Source organism: Physeter macrocephalus, chromosome 20, assembly GCF_002837175.3.
Source record: "Physeter macrocephalus isolate SW-GA chromosome 20, ASM283717v5, whole genome shotgun sequence".
NCBI classification, from domain to species: domain Eukaryota; kingdom Metazoa; phylum Chordata; class Mammalia; order Artiodactyla; family Physeteridae; genus Physeter; species Physeter macrocephalus.
In genome coordinates, this window is record NC_041233.1 from 37,207,567 (window position 1) to 37,228,736 (window position 21,170).

The following is a 21,170-nucleotide window of genomic DNA, read 5'->3' on the forward strand; positions in this document are numbered from 1 at the left end:
CCGCGCGTCCGGAGCCTGTGCTCCGCAACGGGAGAGGCCACAGCAGGGAGAGGGCCGCGTACCGCAAAAAAAAAAAAAAAAAAAAAAAAAAAAATACATTTCTTAGGAAATGGAGGCAGGAAAAATAAGCCTGCGCATGGTGCTGATGTCAAGGCCGAAGGCTGGCTATGGAACCTAGTCTCTGGTCTCTTGGGCTGTCCAGCCCCAGACCCTGTCCCTGGTCCCCTCTCCAGGGTGGCCCATACCACAGACAGCCAGGATACTCTCTACTCCCATTTGACATAATCTTTGGTAATTACTGTCAATCCTAGTTAATGGAAGATTGTGGGTTTTTTCCCCTTTGACTCAGGAACATTAATACTTGCATTTTATTGTGGTCCTTTAGGATTTGGCATTTTGCTCCCCTGGCCTTTGTGTCTTGAGTGTATGAGTGATTTGAAGGAGCCATATGCATGTGTGTGTATGTGTTTGTGAATCTGTGGAATGGGGGGTGGGGCCCATAGGTATCCAGGATTTAATTTCTCTTTTCTCTGGTTTTATTTCAGGAAAGTCAGGACAGAAATGGTGATATTTCTCAGTTAAATGCTGAAAACCAAGGTATTCAATTTATCTGTATTTTTATTTAACAGTTAAACCAATTCTTGGTTTTATTTAACATCTCCTTAAAGATATGAAGTTAATATATTGTAGGAAGAAAACACTGCAAATCTAGAGTAGAGAGTGCAAGGCTTTTCATCACTCTGCTCTCCAGAATGAAGAGGGACCCATTCCAGACCTGAACACTCCACTGGGGGAAGAATTTTGTATTTAGATTGCAACAATAAGAATTTTTTTCAGGGAAACGATCTTGTCAATTTGCTATATGAGGGAAACCTTAAAAGTGCCCCCCCAAATACTAATACATGTTCAGTATGTGACCCAAAACACCTAGGAGGAAAATAGGAAAATATTTTAGAGCAAAATTGGATGGGATAGATATTTAATACTTAACACTGAATTCTCTGATTGTGAAGATGACAGGTATAATGGTCATTATTATTTCTCCAATTTAAAAAAGCACTTTGAATCATTGTTGATGTTTATGCTTACCCCTTGTGTAATACTCATGGAGGAATTTGGTTGAGTTGATATGCTGAAAATCTAGTTTATTTTCAGAGGTCATTTTGGCCCGAACACATCAAATACCTACCAGACACACACACAGACACATACACTATATTTCAGATTTTGTGTTTCTACCAAAGACTCTGCCTTTTGCTTCAGACACTCTCTGTCTGTGAGTTTCACTGTATCCTAGGCTGCAGCTTATATCATATCCTTAACCAAGTGACAACTTCCTAGAGCTGATCAGACTTGTCTCATTTAGTGCCTTAGCACCGGATTTTGCGTGGAGCTTTGCTATCTTGTCAGTCTGCAGTAACAAAGCCCAGAAGTGGGGATCTTGAGCTCTGATCCCAGGTTGATTTGGGGATCCCACTTGGGACTTGGGATGGCAGTGTAACACTCATATTTTGGCTTCTCTTCTTTCCATCCCAAGCCCCATAACCCTAAGATCAGAAGGAGAATCTGCCTGCTCTCCCTCTCAAAATGGGTGGCTGCAGAGGGTACAGTGGTAGAAAGCAGGTGTTTGATTTTATGTGGACTAGGGCCATGGGCTGCTAAGTCCTCTCGTCCCCTATATGCAGGGCCTCTGGTCACCTATGATCCCAGGCCTCCTCCATGTTTCCAGCATGGACCCCCAACTCCCAGTAGGGAGCTCCGTCAGAGGAGAAGAAAGGGCTGTGATTCTTCACCATGCCTTCCTGAGTGCCTGTATCTACACAGTGTTTTCTCTGCCTGAGGAAAAGCCTCTGATGGATGTTGCTGTGAGCAGCAGGCACTTACATTCATCCAGGTGTGAGGTTCCCAGGTGGGGAGGAGGTCAAAGAGATGAGCATCTTGCCACAGAGAAAATGGCCAGTAGCACCCTGACCTTGCAGTCATGTGCTGCTCCACGCAGGTGGACACCCAGGACAGGGTGGAGGAGAAAAATCTAGAGATCCACACAGGTATGTACTTAGCTGGCACCCAAATGCACATGCACAGGAGTGCATCCTTTGGAAATAAGTCTAGATGTACACACAAATGATTGCAGCACAGTGGATTTTGGTAGTGTAGAAATAGAAACTAGTTGTATCTCTAAAAAATAGGCGGTGAGTTGGGTGATTATGGAAGAGTCACACAATAGATTATTACAGCCACTTAAGTTGCTTTCTAAGAACTTTTAATGGAATGGGAAAATGCTCATGGTGTAATCTTGAGCAAAAAAGTTAGAAAAGAAAAACTATAAATTCAGTATAATTCTTGCCATGTCAGAAATTACATTATGTGTGTACATATACATGTATGTACAAAAAAGATGTCAGAATTAAACCAAATTGTGGCCAGGGAGGACAAACAGCCTAGAGATGAAAAGATCAGCCTCTGGACTCAGAGGGACTTGGTTCAGATTCGGCCTCTAGTTCTTAGTAGCCGTATGACCTTGAGCAAAATAATTAGCCTTTGTCAATTTCTTCATTTGTAAAGTGAGGATGGAATGGAATCTACAACCTAGGTAGGACTGGGTGAAAAATGTCATTAAATTATCCAGCACAGAGAAAGTGCTCACTAAACAGGAGCTTTTGTTATTAGCACACTCTCTGGGTGCATGGGTGATACTTGTTTTATTTCTCATAATTTTTAATTTCTCACAATTTCATGGGTTTTCCAAGTTTTTTACATTAAGAAGATAGTATTTCCATATTTAGGGAAAAAACCCCCACTCTTAAAAGAGTGAACAGGGGACCTCACTGGCGGTCCAGAGGTTAAAAGAGTCTGCACTTCTACTGCAGGGGGTGTGGGTTTGATCCCTGCTCGGGGAACTAAGATCCCGGCATGCCGCCTGGCGCAGCCAAAAAAAGAAAAAAAAAAAAAGAAAACTAAAAGAGTGAATAAAGTGAAGTTCAGAAAAAGCAAATCTTGGGTGACCCTCTGGGACCCTCTAGGAAATTGCTTTACTGATTAATGAAGGTGAATTTGAAACATCCCCCCGTGGTCACTGGAGAGCTGCAGAGCAGCCAGGCCCAGGTACATCTTCCGGAGTGAATCAACCTGCAGGTGTGTTCACCACATGATAGGGTCAGAGGGATGTGTCCACTTTCAGAAACAGTGAGGGACACGCTGGGGTCCACATCATTCACAGCTGCCCTGAAACCTTGCAGTTCCTCCCAGGGACTCGGCCCAGGCTGTGCACCGTCCCTCGTGACTCCAGGTGGCTCATGCACAAACCATATGTCCCTTTTTGCTGCTGCAGATGAACTGACACCAAAGGAAGCTGAGAGCGAGAGAGATGAGGCAGTAGACTGCACCCAGCTGACCTTCTTCCCCGCCTTACATGAAAGCCTGCACTCTGAAGATTTCTTGGAACTCTGTCAGGAAAGACAAGTCATTTTACAAGAGCTTCTTGATCATGAAAAGGTAACACAGCCCATCATGATTATTCTTTAAAGATGATCAGACATGAGAGAACTAAGCTTTCTGCACTCTCATGGGAGGTGATACCTCCATTCACCATAAAAAAGTCAATCAGCAAAAGCGGCAGCATGCTCCTAAATTTATGGGCCCAGAGCAAGGGTGCACATGCCCACACATCTTACATCAAAATGTTTAGAAGATATAAATCAAGCTAATAAAGTGTTAAATGAAATATGTTCTAATGTCCCATATTGACCTTTATAATAACCTGGGGGGCCAGTTTCACATTTAGAATTCTTGACCCTCTTATAGTTCAGCACGTTGGCCCTGCTCACAGCCTGACCACTTGAAGGATCCATCCCATGCCTGAGTGAGGGGCCATGGTGGATGTGTTTGGACACCTGACCCATATGTCCCAGCTGTCCCCACACTCCTCACCTTGAAACCAGCTCCCCTTGGCCGCCACTCAGGCCTAGAGGAAGCACACTTGTGACACCTTCAGCCCTCGGAAGGGTGGACCTGGAGATACAGTATGCACAGCCAGGAGGCAGGCTGGGCCAGTTAGCAGGGAACTCCATTGTTGGGGATGCCTGGAGCTGGGTTGTGGGAGCCCAGGCTCTTGTTGTGCATGCATGTCCCCTGGGTATGACTGGAAGAGGGTCGGGGGTCCCCCTGAAGTACGGGAACAGGGAAGGGCCCTCTTACACAAGTCTAAGGAAGTATGGAAGATGAAGCACGTGTCTTAAAGTAAAACGGACCTGAGCTAAAAACCCCAACTTGGCCACATATTAAATGGCCTGCTACCTAACCTTCGTGAGCCTCAGTTAGTTATTCTCATCTTTAATATGGAGTGCATGGCAACCATTTCACAAAATTCTCAAAAGGCTTAAATGGGATAATGGAAGCAAAGTGACTAGCATAACGCCCAGCACACATGGGGTGGCTCATTAAAGACTAATTCTCTTCCCTTTCCAAAGGTTGAGTGGTTTAAGGGCTGGGTAGACTTCCATCTGTCTCTTCCATCAACTCTTCTGTATGGGATGTAAGTGAAGAAGACGCCCCAGCAAAACAGAGGAACAGGCAGGGCAGGGCTGGCAAGACATGCAGGGGCTACCCAGAGATGAATGCATGAGAGCTGAGGGCTAGTCTGGCTGCAGGGTGGTGGAGAGTGGAGCTGAACTGCGGGCCACTGAGCAAGCAGCCTGGGTATCCAGGAGCAAGCGACAAGCTCAGAGAGCTTGTGATGGGCGTGAGCAATGTGCAGAAACTGAAGCATGTCCTTTCCAGGGGCAGATTCCTTGCAAAGACTCCTGGAGGGTGTCAAACTGGGATTTACTCCTTCCAGGGGTTGGGTAAAAGGGCTGACTTGAAGTGCATTGGCCAAATGGATGATTGCAGAACTTCTGCCAAGTTGTTTAGCTGCTTTCAGATTTGGGTAGCAGCTCAATCAAAACAATCCTGGAACAACAAGGTCCTTGTACATGCGGAACCCACAGCTTTCAGCCAGAGAGCACATTTGCAAGTCCCCATCACACCTCACCACCGTGCCTTTGCTCATGCTGGTTTGTCTTTCTGTGGTGCTCTGCACGCTAGGCTCCTAGCAGCTGACTCTCCAAAGCCCATCTTGACTGGTCCCCAATCTGAAACCTGGAGAGCTGGTCTCTCCCTCATCCCTGTCTCTACTGCCCACTGCATCTCCACCTACCCTTGCTCCTGACATACAGGCTAACCTTCACCACTTCACCTGTCTGCCTCTCTCACTCTACTGATGCTCCTTAATGGAGGGACCCCCACCAGGTGCCTAACCTCGGGCATGCCTGGAGAAGCCTTTCAGTAAACACCGATGAATGAAGATTTATTATATTCACGTTCATTTTATTTTGATTATGGAAGTAGTGTAGTCTACTGTGTGAAAGTTTTAAAAATGGATATAAAACATACATATGTAACATATACATATATATTTACATATGTGTGTATATATAGCCACACTATCCAGCTGCTGAGTACTAACAGCTGATAACAGTTTGAACATATCATATATGTTCATATAGGTAAATGGATATATAGTAAATGCCTAGTCAATTGAAAACAGCTAAGAGATCAATGCTTTCTTACTCTTAAAAGTTTTCTTTGCCTTATGCCCTTAAAGGATCATATAAAGCAGTGATTCTCAGCAGGGGGCAGCTTTACCCCACCTCCCCCACCCCTGCCCCTGGGGACATTTGCCAATGTCTGGAGACATTTTTAGTTGTCATGACTTGGTGGGGAGGGGTTGCTACTGGCATCTAGTGGGCAGAGGCCAGGGATGCTGCTTCACATCCTACAATGCTCAGAAGAGCAGAAAATAATTGTTCAGTCCCAAATGCCTGTAGTGTCAAGGTGAGAAATCCTGATATGATGGATGCATATTAAACAGATTAAAACCAAACCCCAGCCATCCCTTCCTACTTTCCTGATAGGGTAAGGAAATACTGGATTATATATTGTCACCATATCGGCTCTTTTCATCATTTTGATAAGAAGAGAGCAATGGCAATGCTTTGGTTTTATTTGGTATATTAATTTTGTATTGCTGCCATAACAAATTACCAAAACCTTGGTGACTTAAAGCAGCACACATTTATTATCTCAGAAGTCTGAGCACAACACGGCTCAGCTGGTTCTCTGCTTAGAGTCTCACGGGGCTGAAACCGAGGTGTTGGCAGGGCTGCATTTCTTTCTAGAGGCTCTGGGGATGAATCCATTTCCAAGCTCATTCAGGTGTTGGCAGAATTCAGTTCCATGCTTCCGTGGGACTGAGTTCCCTGTTCTTGGCTGGCTGTCAGCCAGGGGTCGTTCTCCGCTTCTAGAGGCCACCCATCTCCCTTGCCTGTGGCTCTCTTCCTGCCTCTTCAAGGCCAGCTGCAGTAGCCTTCTCACACTACAGATATCTCTGAGCTGCTTCTGCCTCATCTTCCCTCCCCCTCTTCTCCCCTCTGCCTCCCTCTTCCACTGACGCTCTCCCACCAACTCTTCTGCTGCTAAGGTCTCATGGGAATTGGACCCACCAAATAATCCCGGATAATCTCCCTATTTTAAGGTCCACTGATTTGCAACCTTAATTTCATCTGGAATGAAAAATAATTTCAAGCCCTTCAAGCAGCACCTAGGCTAGTATATGATGGGATAACCAGGGATGAGGCTCTTGGGGGACATCTTTGTCCCCGAATACTGCCTGCCACATCTGGTATCACTGAGGGTCCACATGTCACCTAATCCATGCCCCGCCTTCCAAGAAGGGCTTCTGCAGATGGCCTGACTCCCATGTACTTGCCAAGACCAGCCAGGTGGCTCCAGTCCTCACTGGGCTGGGCTGAGGGCAAGGTCTGGAGTTTACAGTCACAGCCAGAGCTATTCCCAGCATGGCCTGTGCAGCAGGTTCTTGCCTTTGGTACTTGTCCTGGTCTCTGAGAGTCTTATTTTTGCTAATTGTCCCACTCAGCAACACTTCACTCAGGGGTCTTGTTGGGGGAGCCAGAGCCTGAAGCCCACAGGTGACTGACTTTCCCAGCCTCTGAGAGGCAGGTCAGGAGCAGGAAGAGGCTGTTCTCTCGTTTTCCCCTGCCTTGTACTTAAACTTCAGTCTTTCTGGATCTCCATGTCACACAGCAGGAGGCTGTCAGAATGCCACATGTGGCTCATTGTGGTGGCAGGGACTCCAGGCTGTGCACACAGGAGCATGTGAAACGCAGCAGGGTCCGAGGCAGGAGCTGTCCTGATTCCGCTTAGTGCTTGGTGTCCCGTTACCTGCCGGGAGGGGCCACACGAGGTTGGGGGGGTGGGGCACAAAGGGACTGAGCAGGGCAAGGCAAGGCGATTCTTGACATTATCAAGACGTTGGTTCTTTGCATGAGTTGTTTTGATCCATTTCGTTGGGTTGCGCTTGTTGCCTCTGACTTCGTGGTAAACTGTGGGAGAGATTCTTTCCCAATTCAGCCTCAGTTCCTGCAAGGTCACTGGAACCAGACACAGCTGCTCCCTGGAGAAGCAGGTCTAGGAGACTGGCCAGGGTCACATGGGGACAGGCTCCCAGGAGACTAGGTGGACAGAGGCTCTAGCCTGGTCACAACCCCACCTCCACCACTTACACTGCGTGTCCTTGCTCCAGATCGGCGCAGAGGAGCTCTCGGTGGCTTGTATCTGCTATTATCACTGTGATCGTGGCTCTTTTAATGGTACCTTAGCATTTGTTCTCTCCAAGAAGGAGGGAGGAGTGGGGTATGAACCCTGGTACCTAAGCCATTGCCCTGAGGAAGTGGGAAAGGGCCTGTCAGTGCAAATGAGGAAACTCTCCTGTTTAAACCCAGCCCCAGCCGGCTTCCAGGGCTTCCAGGATGCTCCTGGGAGCCTGTGAAGCCAGGAACTGTGGAGGTTGGGCAAGTGTTGAGCTTGGACAAAATGGGAGAATCCAGGTCTGAGTCGGTCTGTTTTCCTGCTGAGATGGTGGAGGATGTGACAGAGGGTCAGAGTAGAGCCCACGAGAAACCTGACCTGCTGGGATGGGGCCCATCTAGGGTTGTATGTCCACTACAAAGTACAGCACTTTGTGGGAAAGAGGGAAGTTGCTGGGTTTGGGGCCTGGATTGATGTGTGGTGAGTGCCCTGAATTTAAAGCCTGAGGCAGAGAGGAACATAGGGAAGCAGGCCTGGGAACTCAGGGACATCCACGGGCTGGAAGAGTGGGCTGAGTCGGGTCTGGGCTGCAGAGCTCATTGTGGAGCGGGCCCTTGTGACCTGGCCCCCTCCACTGCCCACACCTCCACCAGCCAGATCCTCGCAGCCTCGTGCCCCACCACTCACCACTCCCCTGCAACCAGAGGCCCCCTCCTGGGTGAGCCTGTGCTGATGTGTCCGTCCCCAGAGCACTCATAGCGACGGGCCGCCCACAGCACTCTGCCCACTCTGCTGCCGGCATCTTCCGTGTCACACGGCTCTGTAATTATTCCTGAGTCCTCCTGTGATGCCTTTAAAGGCAGGGACAGGCTGGAATTTATTCTTGTCTCTCCCTTCCCTGACTCGTAGTATTTGTGCTCTGGAAAGATCTGCTGAACTGGAGAACACAGCTGTATCAACGGACCGTCGATGGGGAGCCCCCCACTCCGGTGTGCCTTGCGGCAGTGTAGGGGCTCCAGGCGTGGGCAGCCTGCCCGCCGCAGTGACATGGGTCTGCTCTCGAGCTGCTCTCGGGAACTGGCCTGAGGGGTGGCATGCCCTGGGCATACCTCGTTCATTGGAGGAGCCCCTCTGGGAGCAGGTAAGGCATGGCTGAGCAGGCCTGGCTGCCTTGCAAACACCACCACCAAGGAAGAAGATGCCAACAATTAATGCCCAGGAGGGCAGCTTGGCACAGGGCAAGCGCTCAGACTGGATGGAGAGCCTCATTCTGCTCTTTGTTTATCACTATTATTGGCAAAAGTGTCAATAGCTGGACGTCTGGAGCACTTGCTTTGGGTGCTTTCCATACATCTCATCGAGTCTCACCATGGGCCCTGTGAAGGAGGCTTTATCATTTCATCTTAAAGGTGGCAAAACCAGAGCCTAGAGAGGCTGCTAACTGGAATTGCTCGTACTTCATCTCAGCTCTGTCTTACTCCAAGTTCGTGTGGTTTTTCCTCTTTCTCCTAGCTCCTAGCCTACTATGTTGGGCAAGTTACATAAACTCTCCACCACCCTATTCTTCAACAACCTTCCTGTATTGGGCCTTGGACATGTTGGCTCCAGGACCCCTCTGCTTCCTCTGCAAATGTTCTGGTTAATGCCGCCTCAGGCAGGCAGGCCTCCAGGTTCTTTACCATGCACGGCGTCTCCGCCAGGACATAGCGTGACACACATGTGCCAGCCTGCCTGCCTGCCTGCCTGCACATGACTTAGCCCCAGCTCCTTAATCCTTGTCCATTCTACTTGTTGTCAAGGACAGGAACTGGAAGTGGAGAAAGGGAGGATTGTTGCACTGACCCTAGAACCATGAACGTGTTTAAGCAAACATATAGAAAGTTTGACCACGGCAGGTGTGTGTGTGTGTGTGTGTGTGTGTGTGTAGGTGGTTATTTTCTGCATTTCCCCAGACTAATATTTTCTACATTTTGAGGCAAGTATTGTTGTGAGCTGAGAATTCCCCTAATTAAGAGGTCTCCATAAGACCTTTTGGGTCTTGTGCTTTTTCTAAGTGAAAGCACAACCACAGCAGGGTGTATGTGGTGGGTGTGCGCCCAGGCTCAGAAAACCCGGAGCACCTGCCTTCAAGTGGCCATCACATAAAGTGGGCAGGCAGCCCGTGGCGAGCCCTGGCTCCTCCTCCCCTGCCATCTCAGAAGCGCTTGCTTTCATGGTCTTTGCTGATGCAGCCCAGGAGACTCCGGGGCACATTTCCTTCCAGACTTCTGGATGGCTTGTCCTGACAGAGGCCTCTGGGGGAAGCAGGCAGACCTGGAGCTCGGAATGGCAGCAGCTTAACTCATTTCTTTGTGAGAACATTGGAGCTCTGATCGCCTCTAGCGATACCTGGGATGGTAATTATTCTGTGCCACTTTTGCGTCATTGATTAATGATTCCCAGAACCATGAACACATTTCTCTGCAAACAGCTCCATTTGACATGAGGAGTGGTTTATTTAATGTATGTTAACTGTGGGCTTGTGTCAGCCACTGCATGGTTGGGGACGGTCCCTTGTTCCCCCTCCACAGAGCTGCTCACAGAAGTGAAGTGAGTCTCCACTTAAAAAACTGGGCTTCAAGACCCAGTCCAGAGTTAGAACTCACATGGGAGTTGTTTTTACTGTTGCTGTTCTTTTTAATTACATGAAAAATTAAACATTTATTATTTTTATCATACAACTCAATGTAAAAATATTAGTTTGACCTTGTTAGAAATGAAATCAGCTCAAAGGGAGATAATTTTGCTCTGAACAGCAGGGAGCAGCATCAAGCTCTTCCTGGGTATTTTTAGCTGAAGTCATTTGTAGAAGGCAAAGAATTGTGTTAACCTTTGCACGTAGTAACTTCCCCCCCTGGGTGAGTCACCACGAGTAACTTTCTAGAATGCAGAGCTGCACATGTCATCCCTACTGAACACCTTCTGAGACTCTCTTTGGCATACTTTGTGCACAAGGCCACTTCTGAGCTGGCCCTGTGCTTCCCTGGACTTGCTTCCCTTACCCTTACATGAGTGGGCGAGTGTGCACACACACACACACACACACACCTGCCTTTTTACTCTAATCATACAGAACGACTTATAATCTCTAAACATGTCCAACTGGCTCAAGACTTTGTACCTTGCAAAGTTTCTCTTCTGTTTTAATCATCTCAACACCCAACCTCAGCCTTGGGGTCACCTCCTTGGGACCCACTTTTCTGATGTCACCTTCCCCCCCTCCCCGGGCGCTGTCTGGGCCAGGCACTCTCCTCTGTGCCCTGAGAATGCTTGTATTTTCCCGCAACCCCATGCTATACCAGGACAGTTGGTATTCTTCTCTCTTTCCTGTTAGACCATGTGCACCACAAGATGTGCTTTCCCTCCCTTTATGTTTGTGTGGAGGCACAGGCCAGACATTCAATATGTATCTATTAAATGAAAACATGAGCAAATGGATGAGTTATAGCAATGTGCCTGCATGTGCTGGGACCTCATCTTTCATAGCCTCGGTGGTGTCCACGGATCAGTTTCTAAGTATGGTTTTCAGATTGTCTGCATCAGAATCATCTGGGCTGCCTATTAAAATGCAAATTCCAGGGCCCATTCTGCACTTGCTGAATCAGAACAACTGGGAATGTAACCTGGGAAGATGAACTTTAACAAGCTGCCTGGGTGATTCTCATACATACTAACTTTTCAAATAAATGCTGAGATCCACAAGTCTGGGTTTTACAATATACAGAGCTGCCCTGGCTAGAAACATGCTTCAACTTCAGTCACTGAGTGCAGATTTTTTTTTTTATTATTAATTAATTTATTTATTTTTGGCTGTGTTGGGTCTTCGTTTCTGTGCGTGGGCCCTCTCCAGCTGTGGCGAGCGGGGACCACTCTTCATCGCGGTGCGCGGGCCTCTCACCGTCACGGCCTCTGCCGTTGTGGAGCACGGGCTCCACACGTGCAGCCTCAGTAGTTGTGGCTCATGGGCCCAGCCGCTCCGCAGCATGTGGGATCTTCCCGGACCGGGGCACGAACCCGTGTCCCCTGCACTGGCAGGCGGATTCTTAACCACTGCGCCACCAGGGAAGCCCCTGAGTGCAGATTCTAAATGCAGCTAATGCTACACACTGTGCTTTGAAAAGTTCAGGACTTGTAATCCTTTTCACATTGTACTGGTGCAGTTTCCATCCTTTTCCATTTGGCCTCCCCTGAGCCAGCAGAGAAAGAGTGGAGGCTTGGCTGTTGGCAGGCTTGCTGTGGAAGTGGCACATGCAGGCAGGCAGGGGGCATCCCTGCTCCTTGTCTTCACCTGAAAATATGAGCTGCCATCAAGAGATCCAAGTGTTATATTTCTTCTCAGATCTGCCAAATTGACATATAAAAACAATATCTCCTTATTGTTTTAAAAAGGATCAAAGGATCAATCTAAAAATGATCAATAGAGAAAAAGTAGGTGCCCGAATTCATAGGTAGCCAACACAAATGGAATTGAAATAGTCTCTCTCCTTCTTGATACTTTTTCTCAGCAATCTGTACTGTTTTTTTGAGATAAGAGAATACTTATTCCATACACCACTGTAACAGAATGTATTGATAACAAGGTCTAGGTGAGCAGACGTATGGAAAGGGAAGTGTGACACGTGAGCACGGTTGAAGCTTTCTTTGCAGTAGATTTTTCGCACAAGTATAAGAGAATGTACACGTTAGCTCTCTTACTGGGTACTTCACGTGACAGCTCTGAATCTCACTTCTTCTACTTATAAAATTAGAGCATTGTACTCAATTTCAGACTAATAATGCTGGAAAAAATCTTCAGGGAGCCTCCAGTTGGCCTCCCCCTTTTGCACACTGAGGCCTGCCTGTAGGAGAATGTGCTGGCGTGGGCTTCCATAGAATGTCCCAGCCAACTGTTGTCCCTCTAACTTGAGCTCTGGCAGTTTTGGATTTCCAGACAACCTGTTCCTTATCATACACAGAACCAGGTGTGGCCATGTACTTGGTTATTCACCCATCAGGAATGATAATATATCATCTCGCTGATCCTAAAAAATTCTACTTATGAAGCTGAAGTTCCACTCTTTTTAAAGTGATAGACAGAAGCATGGCAGGAGGGAATTCTTAATCATGATTAAACTTGGGGGTGGAGCCCTCTCAGGGCTAATGTAAATGGAAGAGCAGGGAATAGTTCACTTGGGTTCATTTTCCAGTTTTTAGAATGCCACTCTTTCCTAGCAGAATCAATTTTTAAGCTATAAACCCAGTTCTCACCAGACATTTTTCTTGTGGTTTGGTTTATTATGGTTGTTACTTAATTCTCCCCAAGGGAAAACATGAGGAGATCATGGAAACATGCTGCAGCCCCTGCTCTTGGCACCACAGAGTTTGGGTGAGGGGGTGGCATCACGGGGAGGGGAGAGGTTTGGGAGGTACATAGGCCTGGACTGTGCCTGGGCCCCGCACGTGAGTGTGTGAATGTGAGGATGAAGCATCATCCATACAAAGGCAGAGGAAAAACGTTTCAACGGCTTGGCGTAGGGGACATAAACACCCTGCAACAGTGCTGCTGGGAGTGTAAATTAGTGTCACCTTGCAGGAGGGCAGGCTGGCACTAGATCACAATTTAAAATATCCACATCCTTGACCTGCAGTTCTACTTCTAGGAATTCAACCTGCAGATTTACTCACGTGTCCAAAGTGACATGTGTACAAGGCTGGTCACTGTAGCATCACTTGTGATGTCAAAACATTTGAAAACAACCTGACTCAATAGGGGGTCGGTCTGATAAGTTGTGGTACATCCATGCAAGGGAACGGTCTGCACCGTTTAATAAAAGTGAGACTACTCTATAAGAAGTGATTTGGAAGGGTCTGCTAGATGGCCTATTAAGCAGCGAGAAAGCTAGATACAGACCAGTAACTATACGAATATGCTGTTTGTGTAAAAAAAGAGAATATGTACAAAACATGCTGTGTATTCACCGAATCTCTTCAGTATAATATACCGCAGGAGAAGCAAAACTTTTCCTCTACCCTCTTAGAGTCTCCAGCTAGGCCTGAGAATTCAGTGGACAGAAGACAGATTGACAGGAGAAATGCGTACAGATTTTATTTTTACATGTACACGGGAGGCTTCACAGGAAAATGAAGACATCTAAGGCCCCCAGGATCTTTGCACACCTGCTTTGCAGCTTCACCAGCCACACTGACCTCTCTTCTGCTCCCCAAACCTGCCCTTCCTGCCTCTAGGCTCTGAGCTGGATGTTCCCGTTCCTGAAATTTCTTCTCCCAGCTTTTGCATGACTGCCCATTTCCATCCTTCAAGTCTCAGGGTCTGTCTAAAATAGTGTCCCCTCCAAGTTTCTCTCTGCCTTATTATTATCAACCTGTTTTTTTTTTCTCTCAACACATATCACAGTTTGTGATAGTTTATTAGTTGATGTGTCTTCCCCCACTGGATTTAAGTCCCACGATTGTAGGGTTCTTGTTTATCTTGTTTGTTCCTCACTTTGACTAATCCTGTTTGATGCAGCGGTGTGAGAACTGGTATCCAGGGCTGCTTTCCAGACTTCACCACTGCAGTCCTATCATTGCTCCCAAAGGTGAGCACAGAGCTTAACTTCAGTCCCAGGCTCTGCCACTTACCCATCTTTGATGAGATTCTTATCTCTGGGACCCCTTTTTTTTCCATCTCTAAATTAGAATAGTAAAACTACCCTTGCCCAACTGTAAGGATTATACTGGTTAATATGTGTAAAATGTTTACAATAGTTATAAAAAAAAAAGTAGGGGGCTTCCCCGGTGGCGCAGTGGTTGAGAATGTGCCTGCTAATGCAGGGGACACGGGTTCGAGCCCTGGTCTGGGAAGATCCCACATGCCGCGGAGCAACTAGGCCCGTGAGCCACAACTACTGAGCCTGCGCGTCTGGAGCCTGTGCTCCGCAACAAGAGAGGCCGCAATAGTGAGAGACCCGCACACCGCGATGAAGAGTGGCCCCCGCTTGCCACAACTAGAGAAAGCCCTCGCACAGAAACGAAGACCCAACACAGCCATAAATTAATTAATTAATTAATTAATTAAAAAGAAAAGGTTGAAAATCAAATTTTTTTTTTTAAAAAAAGTAGGTAGTAAAAAAAAAAATCAGGTTCTCTTTTGGATAACTGGAATTAGCACAGAATTACCCTGAGAAAATGTTGGTCTTGGTCTTACTCTGGTCCATTTGGGCTCCCAACATCTAAAAATTCATGTATTCTCTCACTCGTTCCTTTGGAGATTTTTTCCATGTAAGGACCCACCTAGTCCTTACTTCATGCGGGACTCTGGGTCATACCAAGACACCCTGTCAGGTCAGGCTCCCCAGAAAGCCAACGTTGAGCCAGAGATGTGCGTGCAGCAAGTTTATTGGGAGTGCGGGTCATTGGACTGGGCCCAGCGAGAAGTGCAATCTCAGCAAGGCCTCGGCTGATCCCACGGAAGCTCAGAGTTGACCTGAGTGGAGGCAAAAGGTCTGGCCCTTCCTTCTCTGACCAGTTGTTGGGTACAGATGGCCACCGGGATGGGGACATGACCTTTGGCCAGGTACTCTCTTTAGCCGAGGGATTTTGGAAAGCTGCCAACATCTTCAGCCGCTGAGAGAATGTGCTTGAGCCTGAAAGACAAGATCTGGGCAGAGCTCGTGCCACCTCTGCACACACCTTGGACCAGCCTTGGCCTTGTAGACAGCAGTACCAGTCTTGCACTTGTGGTTCTAGGCAGACCCGGTTCCAGTCCTGGCTCAGCCAGTTTCCAGCTGGCCTCTGGACAAACTCCTTCGCCTTTGTAACTGAGGGATGCCTTGGACCTTGAAAACTTTCCTCCTTGTTTACAGAGGAATGTTTTGCACAGTTGTAGAGGAGCTTAAAGTGAGAGGAAAAAAAAGCCAACATGCTCAGCACAGCAATAAACACTCATCCACTTGCCTCGGTGGGGGTGGGGTGGCCTTGGGTAGATGAAATAATGAAACAGGGTGTTGGGTGTAGAAATGAAACTTAGACTGTGAAGAGCAGTGCAGCTCTGGGGCAGCGGCTCTGTCATTTACAGGGTGCTACTCTCACCTCCAAGGGCCTGGTGGGCGACCGGCCACTGCCCTCCTGCCCTCCAAAAGGAGATAGGCATGCTTCCTTTGCACGTGGCCTGACTCTGGCACTCTCTCCCTGCAGGTGACACAGAAGTACTCCCTGGTCATCGTGCAGGGCCACCTGGTCTGCGAAGGGCTCCTGCTCTTTGGCCAGCAGCACTTCTACATCTGCGAGAACTTCACACTCTCTCCCGTGGGTGATGTCTACTGCACCCGCCACTGCTTATCCAAGTGAGTGCCCCTCCCCTCCCAGCAGATTCTGCCCTGAGCCCCAAGCTGCCTTCTCAGCCACCCCCATGCCTATGCCTCCCACCTTGCTCTTTCTGTGGGCTCAGGTTTGGGCCTGAAACTGAGCCACGAGATAAAACAGAGGAACCTTAAGGCATAGGCATCATGATTGTGGTTCCCCAAAGCTAAAATCTAGAGCGGTTAACAAAGCAGCAGCTCCTGGGGCTTTCCTGCTATGGAATGCACCACGGGACAAAGGGCATAGGTCCTTAGGTTGTTTGGGTAATAGAATCCAGTCCCATCAGCTTACTCAGTCAACAGCTTCTTTGATTGTTCATCCTTATGCAAGACATCAGGCCCTGTCCCTTCATGCCCGAAAGGCACATGAGTGCAATCAGCAGCATAGACAGGTTCTTTTGGAAAGAGCTTGGAACACACTATCATCAAGGGGCAAAATATATGTTATTTGAGGACTCTTTGGGGTTCATGCTTGGAGAGATGGCATGGGGCTTGTGTGGTGAGGGACAGGTACTTGAGGAAGTAGGCTAAGATCTGGGTCTTGAAGGATGGGTGAGATTTGGGTAGAAATCTGAAGAGTCATTTTTACACCAACTAATACCAGAGGTCTTTGGCAGGAAATTCCGAGGTTCTTCTTTAGGATCAAATGCAGTTAGTCTACTTGGGTTCAGTCGGTTCTTATTGATTAATTCTCTAGTGTTTATAAAGTACTGCCATTCAAAACCAAATTGATTGTGTTTGCACTTTTGCTAAAGGTTCAGTTCTCAAGTTGTATGTTTTCATCACTTTTGGAGAAATTTAGATGTAGATTTCTTTTCTGGTTAGCTAAGGCTCAAGTAATGACAAAATGACCTCTTAGCCCAGTGGCTCTCAAACTAAACTACATCGAATCACCTGGAAGGCTTGTTAAAACAGACTTCTGGGACCCCCTCATCAGCCCAGTTTCTAATGTGGTAGGTCTGAGTTAGGGCTGAAGATTTTTAACAAGTTCTCAGCTAATGTTGATGCTACTGGTCTGGGACTACACTTAGAGAACCACTCTTTAAGACTATTGACAGAGGAACCAGAGCCTTACCGGCCAATAACTAAGAATTTTAACTCCCAGGTGTCATATCATTTCCAGCCTATGTCAGGAAGCAAGAGTTTAAGAAGTACGGAAGGATAGGTGTCAGCCCACCCTCCTTTGATTTAGGTTTGTTTTAAAATGCTTGGCCTTTTTCTCTCTGCTGATTTCCATCTTTTATTCATACCAAACATTCACCAATTGCAGTGAGTCTTCTGTTCTTTTCCAAGGCAGGAGCATAATTAATACTTGGCACACTCATCCCATCTTATTGCTCATGTTTTATTGATACTGATCAATATGGACAATGGGTCTGCTGACTTGCCTTTCTGAGATCTGATGAAAGCTTTCTCCTCTACGTATATGCATGGCGTGCCCATGAAATGACTTGCATAAACCATCGCTTCACTCTCCACCTCTGGTTTAAATTGAGTTGGTGTTAGATAAGACCTTATTGATTAGGTAAATTGTGTTTATGAGGTGTATGTAATCATGATCAAATTGACTATATCTGCACTTTCAATAGAAGCCCAGTTGTCAGGTTGGATGTACTCAAGTCTGGAAATGTACTTTTCTAGAATGCAAGTAGGAGAGTAGTGAGAATAAATTACTACCTTGGAATATCGTTTGGGAATTGCATAGGTAATTTTAGTCACCATACCTCAAAGAAGTGTTTGTTAACCAGACAGTGCTTTCTCTCTGATCCCGCGTACTGCCCTAAGAAAATGCTGGCACTCGTGGAGTTGTGGTTCTCAGAGATGGGCCATTAGATCATGTCAGATCAATGGGGATTAAGTCTTATTTTGACCATGGAGACTAAGGGAGATACATAAATAAGCCAGTTAAACATAAAGCTAAGTCAACTCTGAAATGTTTCTCTAAAAGACTGCCATCAATTTGAGTACAGTTGAGCATTAGACCTTGAAAGAGACTCCCCAATGCAATGTACCATGAAAATATCCCAAATAAAACTCAAGAACACTGCCAGTCCTCCAGCAGTGATTGGCTTGTGTACTTTGGAACTTTCCTTAGAAAGTAAGACCCTTTCTAGAAGGTTATATTTTGCTTTCAGTGGGATCTCTTCTTGGCAGAATAGGGTGACTGTACTAATTGGGTTGGCCAAAAAGTTCGTTAGAGTTTTTCCATAACATCCTATGGAACGCCCAAACGAACTTTTTGGCCAACCCAATAGCTGTCTAGGGCTCCTGTAACAAAGTATCAAAAACTGGGTGGCTTAACAAAAAATAATTTATTGTCTCACAGTTCTGGAGGCTAAAATTCTGAAATCAAAGTGTTGGCAGGGTCATGCTCCCTCTACAGCTTTAGAGGAGGATCCTTCCTTGCCTCTTCTAGCTGCTAGTGTTTCCTGGCAATCCTTGGTGGTCCATAGCTTGTATATACATCACTCGGTCACATGGCCATCTTCTCCCCATGTGTGTCTGTCTCTGTGTCCAAGTTTCCCCTTTATATGAGGAGACTAGTCATACTGGATTAGGGCCTATCTTAATGACCTCCCTTTATTACCTCTGTTATTTACCTATTTCTAAATAAAGTTAAATTCTGAGGTACTGGGGATTAGGAACTTCAACATATATCTTTCAGGGGACACAATTCAACCCATAACAGTAGCAGCCAAGCTCACAATGTATACCATTTGATTCATTTGGTGGGAATCCAAACCATCCAACTGGCTCTTTGTGATGGGGTGCTTTTAGTCAGATGTTTCCTTCACATGAGTCAACAGTTTTAAGGCATCATCTCTCTGTTTAATTCAACAAATACTTATTGAAAGTCTGTCTTGTACCAGCACTGTGGCAGACTCCACAGATACATAGATCAGTCAGATGTGGGCAGAGTCTGGTAAAGAGTTTGGGATCTAGCAAGTTATTTGGGTATAAATTCCTGACAACAATTGGATACATACAAATGTGGGGCAAATCAAAGTATGTTTTAGTTTGAAATCCACTTCTATTACCAAAGACCCAGTCAATCAATATCTTGATGATCATTTAGTTTACTGTGATTTCCCTAGTTAAGAATATTAAAAGTTTTACTATGACCACCCTGGACAATTTGCATATATCATTATAGGTGTCATGCAAGAGCTGTGAACAGCATCCTTTGAACTGTGGCCACAGCTCCATCTAAAGAAGAACATGGATCAGCGACTCCTTTCTATTCATTGACCTTGGGGGCCTGAACTCTGATTTAATGCACATGTAGAATATAGTGTTGGCAAAGAGACGCAGTCCTAGCTGTGTGACTAATGCTTTGTATGATGGAACTCCAATCTGGACCCTGCATCGGTGAACTCAATAATGTCATTCACAATTTAGTCTTCCTGAGAAACTGAGTCTGTCTAAGCATTCCTACCGTATGAATTATTCAGTCCCTACAAGCAGAAGAATGACCATCTTTCCTCCTAAAAGCTCCTTCCTAAAAGCATTCTCCAGAGCATTCTTCCTCATGTCACCAGTGTTTCAGAGTCCTAGGTTGAGAATCAGTCTGCACAGAGTAAACTAGAAGGAGGGAGCTGGTGGGGGAAGCTCTGTAATTGCCAGCCAGCCTGTCTGCCTCAGGGGAGAAAAGGTGTGGCTGCGTGAGCTTGGGTTTTAGATTCAGAGGATCTGGTCTGAATCCAGTTCCGTGTGACCTTGGAAAAGTCACTTCTTCTCTTTGGAATGTAGTTTCCTCATTTCTGATATGGGAATCATGATAACACATGCTCAGTAAGGGTTCATCACGTGGATCAAATTAATCAAGGACAGGGAAGTGCTGAGCAGGCTGTAGAGCATGACGGTGGTCAGTCCACTCAGCAAACATGCCCAGAGCTCCAGGATGAGATCCATGGGCACAGGTCTGTGCCCCCATGAACTCACTCATAGTCATCTGGGGAGAGAAACCAACCAAAGGTGCAGCTAAGGTACAGAGAATGTTTGCTGTGCTCCCACAAGAACGGGGCCACAGGACCACAGGCCACAGATCACATCATTGTCACTGTCACAAGTGCCTTTACCTGGAATGCTGTTTGGCCTAAGTCAAGGGTAGGAACCAGAATTACCTCCACGACCTCTCTGGGAGTCAGGGAAGTTTAGGGGAAGCTCAGCTTAGCCCCAGAGGGGAGCATTAATAATGGACAAAGGGCCTCAGCCAGCAGTAGATTTGAATTAAAACATCCAAGCAGAAGCATCCAGAACCATCCAGCCACATTTGTGTTTCAACAGTCCTACAGCAGTGTGGCTCAGAACAGGGGCCCTGAGAGGGTTGTTCTGAGAAGGGGCAGGAGTCCACAGGGGTGCGGTCTGGCCACATGGGTGCTGAACAGCCGGCTCAGGCTGTGTCCCACGTGGGTAGCCTTCCCCTCTACCTGGCAGTAACCATTCTGCAGAGTGTGCAAGTCTGAGCTCTTAGCACTGCAGATGCTGGACCAGCTCTGACCGCTGCCCAGAGAAATCCTGTGGGCCTGTGTGATGGCCTGATCTCTCTCCATTTCCCCTGGAAGCGTGGCCTGCCGTGGAGGCTGGGCGGTGAGGGCCGCCCCTGGAGCTGGGGTGGGAGGAGGTAAAACACATTCCTGCCACCTAGTGCTGGTGCGGGGCTCCTCGGCTCTGTGGTGGGCACACAGTCTTATGGAGGGCTGAGGTGCTTGGAAGGCCCTTCCTTTCTCCAGTGCTAAAAGGGTGTTTTATCAGAGCTTTGTGGTCATGTACACAATGCAAAATTGCTATGTAACTCAGATGATCATAAATGTAACTGTCCATACTGAAACCAAATTTATTTCTCAAGTCCCCATTTGTGTTGGTGGTGGAAAGCTTCACCTGGTTGGTTATCTGAAGGTATTTCAGTTACTTCCAGTGCAAAAATTGTTCTTTTGGGGATAAATACTTAGTCAAATTCATGACTCCTCCTTCCCCCCTTCTCCCTTTATTCCCAAGGGGAGTCATTCTGACCTCCGGGAGCGGGCATCCAGCATCCGGGCTGGCTGGCCCATCGTCTGCTCTCTACAATGCACTAGTCCCTGGTCCAGGCACGGTGCTCTGGGATCCACTGCTAACGCTGGGGTCATTGTCTTCCAGCCCATC

The 21,170-nt window shown here is 47.1% G+C and overlaps 1 protein-coding gene across 2 annotated transcripts in view; it reads left to right on the forward strand.

Moving 5' to 3' along the window:
- WDFY4 (WDFY family member 4) overlaps positions 1-21,170 on the forward strand; it is a 261,838-nt gene that overhangs the window by 162,834 nt on the left and 77,834 nt on the right. For both annotated transcript variants that reach the window (XM_024121405.1, XM_024121406.2), the window contains 3 exons: positions 546-597; positions 3,332-3,495; positions 15,862-16,010. In XM_024121405.1, coding sequence (XP_023977173.1) covers positions 546-597; positions 3,332-3,495; positions 15,862-16,010 — 365 coding nt within the window. The remainder of the gene's footprint in view (positions 1-545; positions 598-3,331; positions 3,496-15,861; positions 16,011-21,170) is intronic.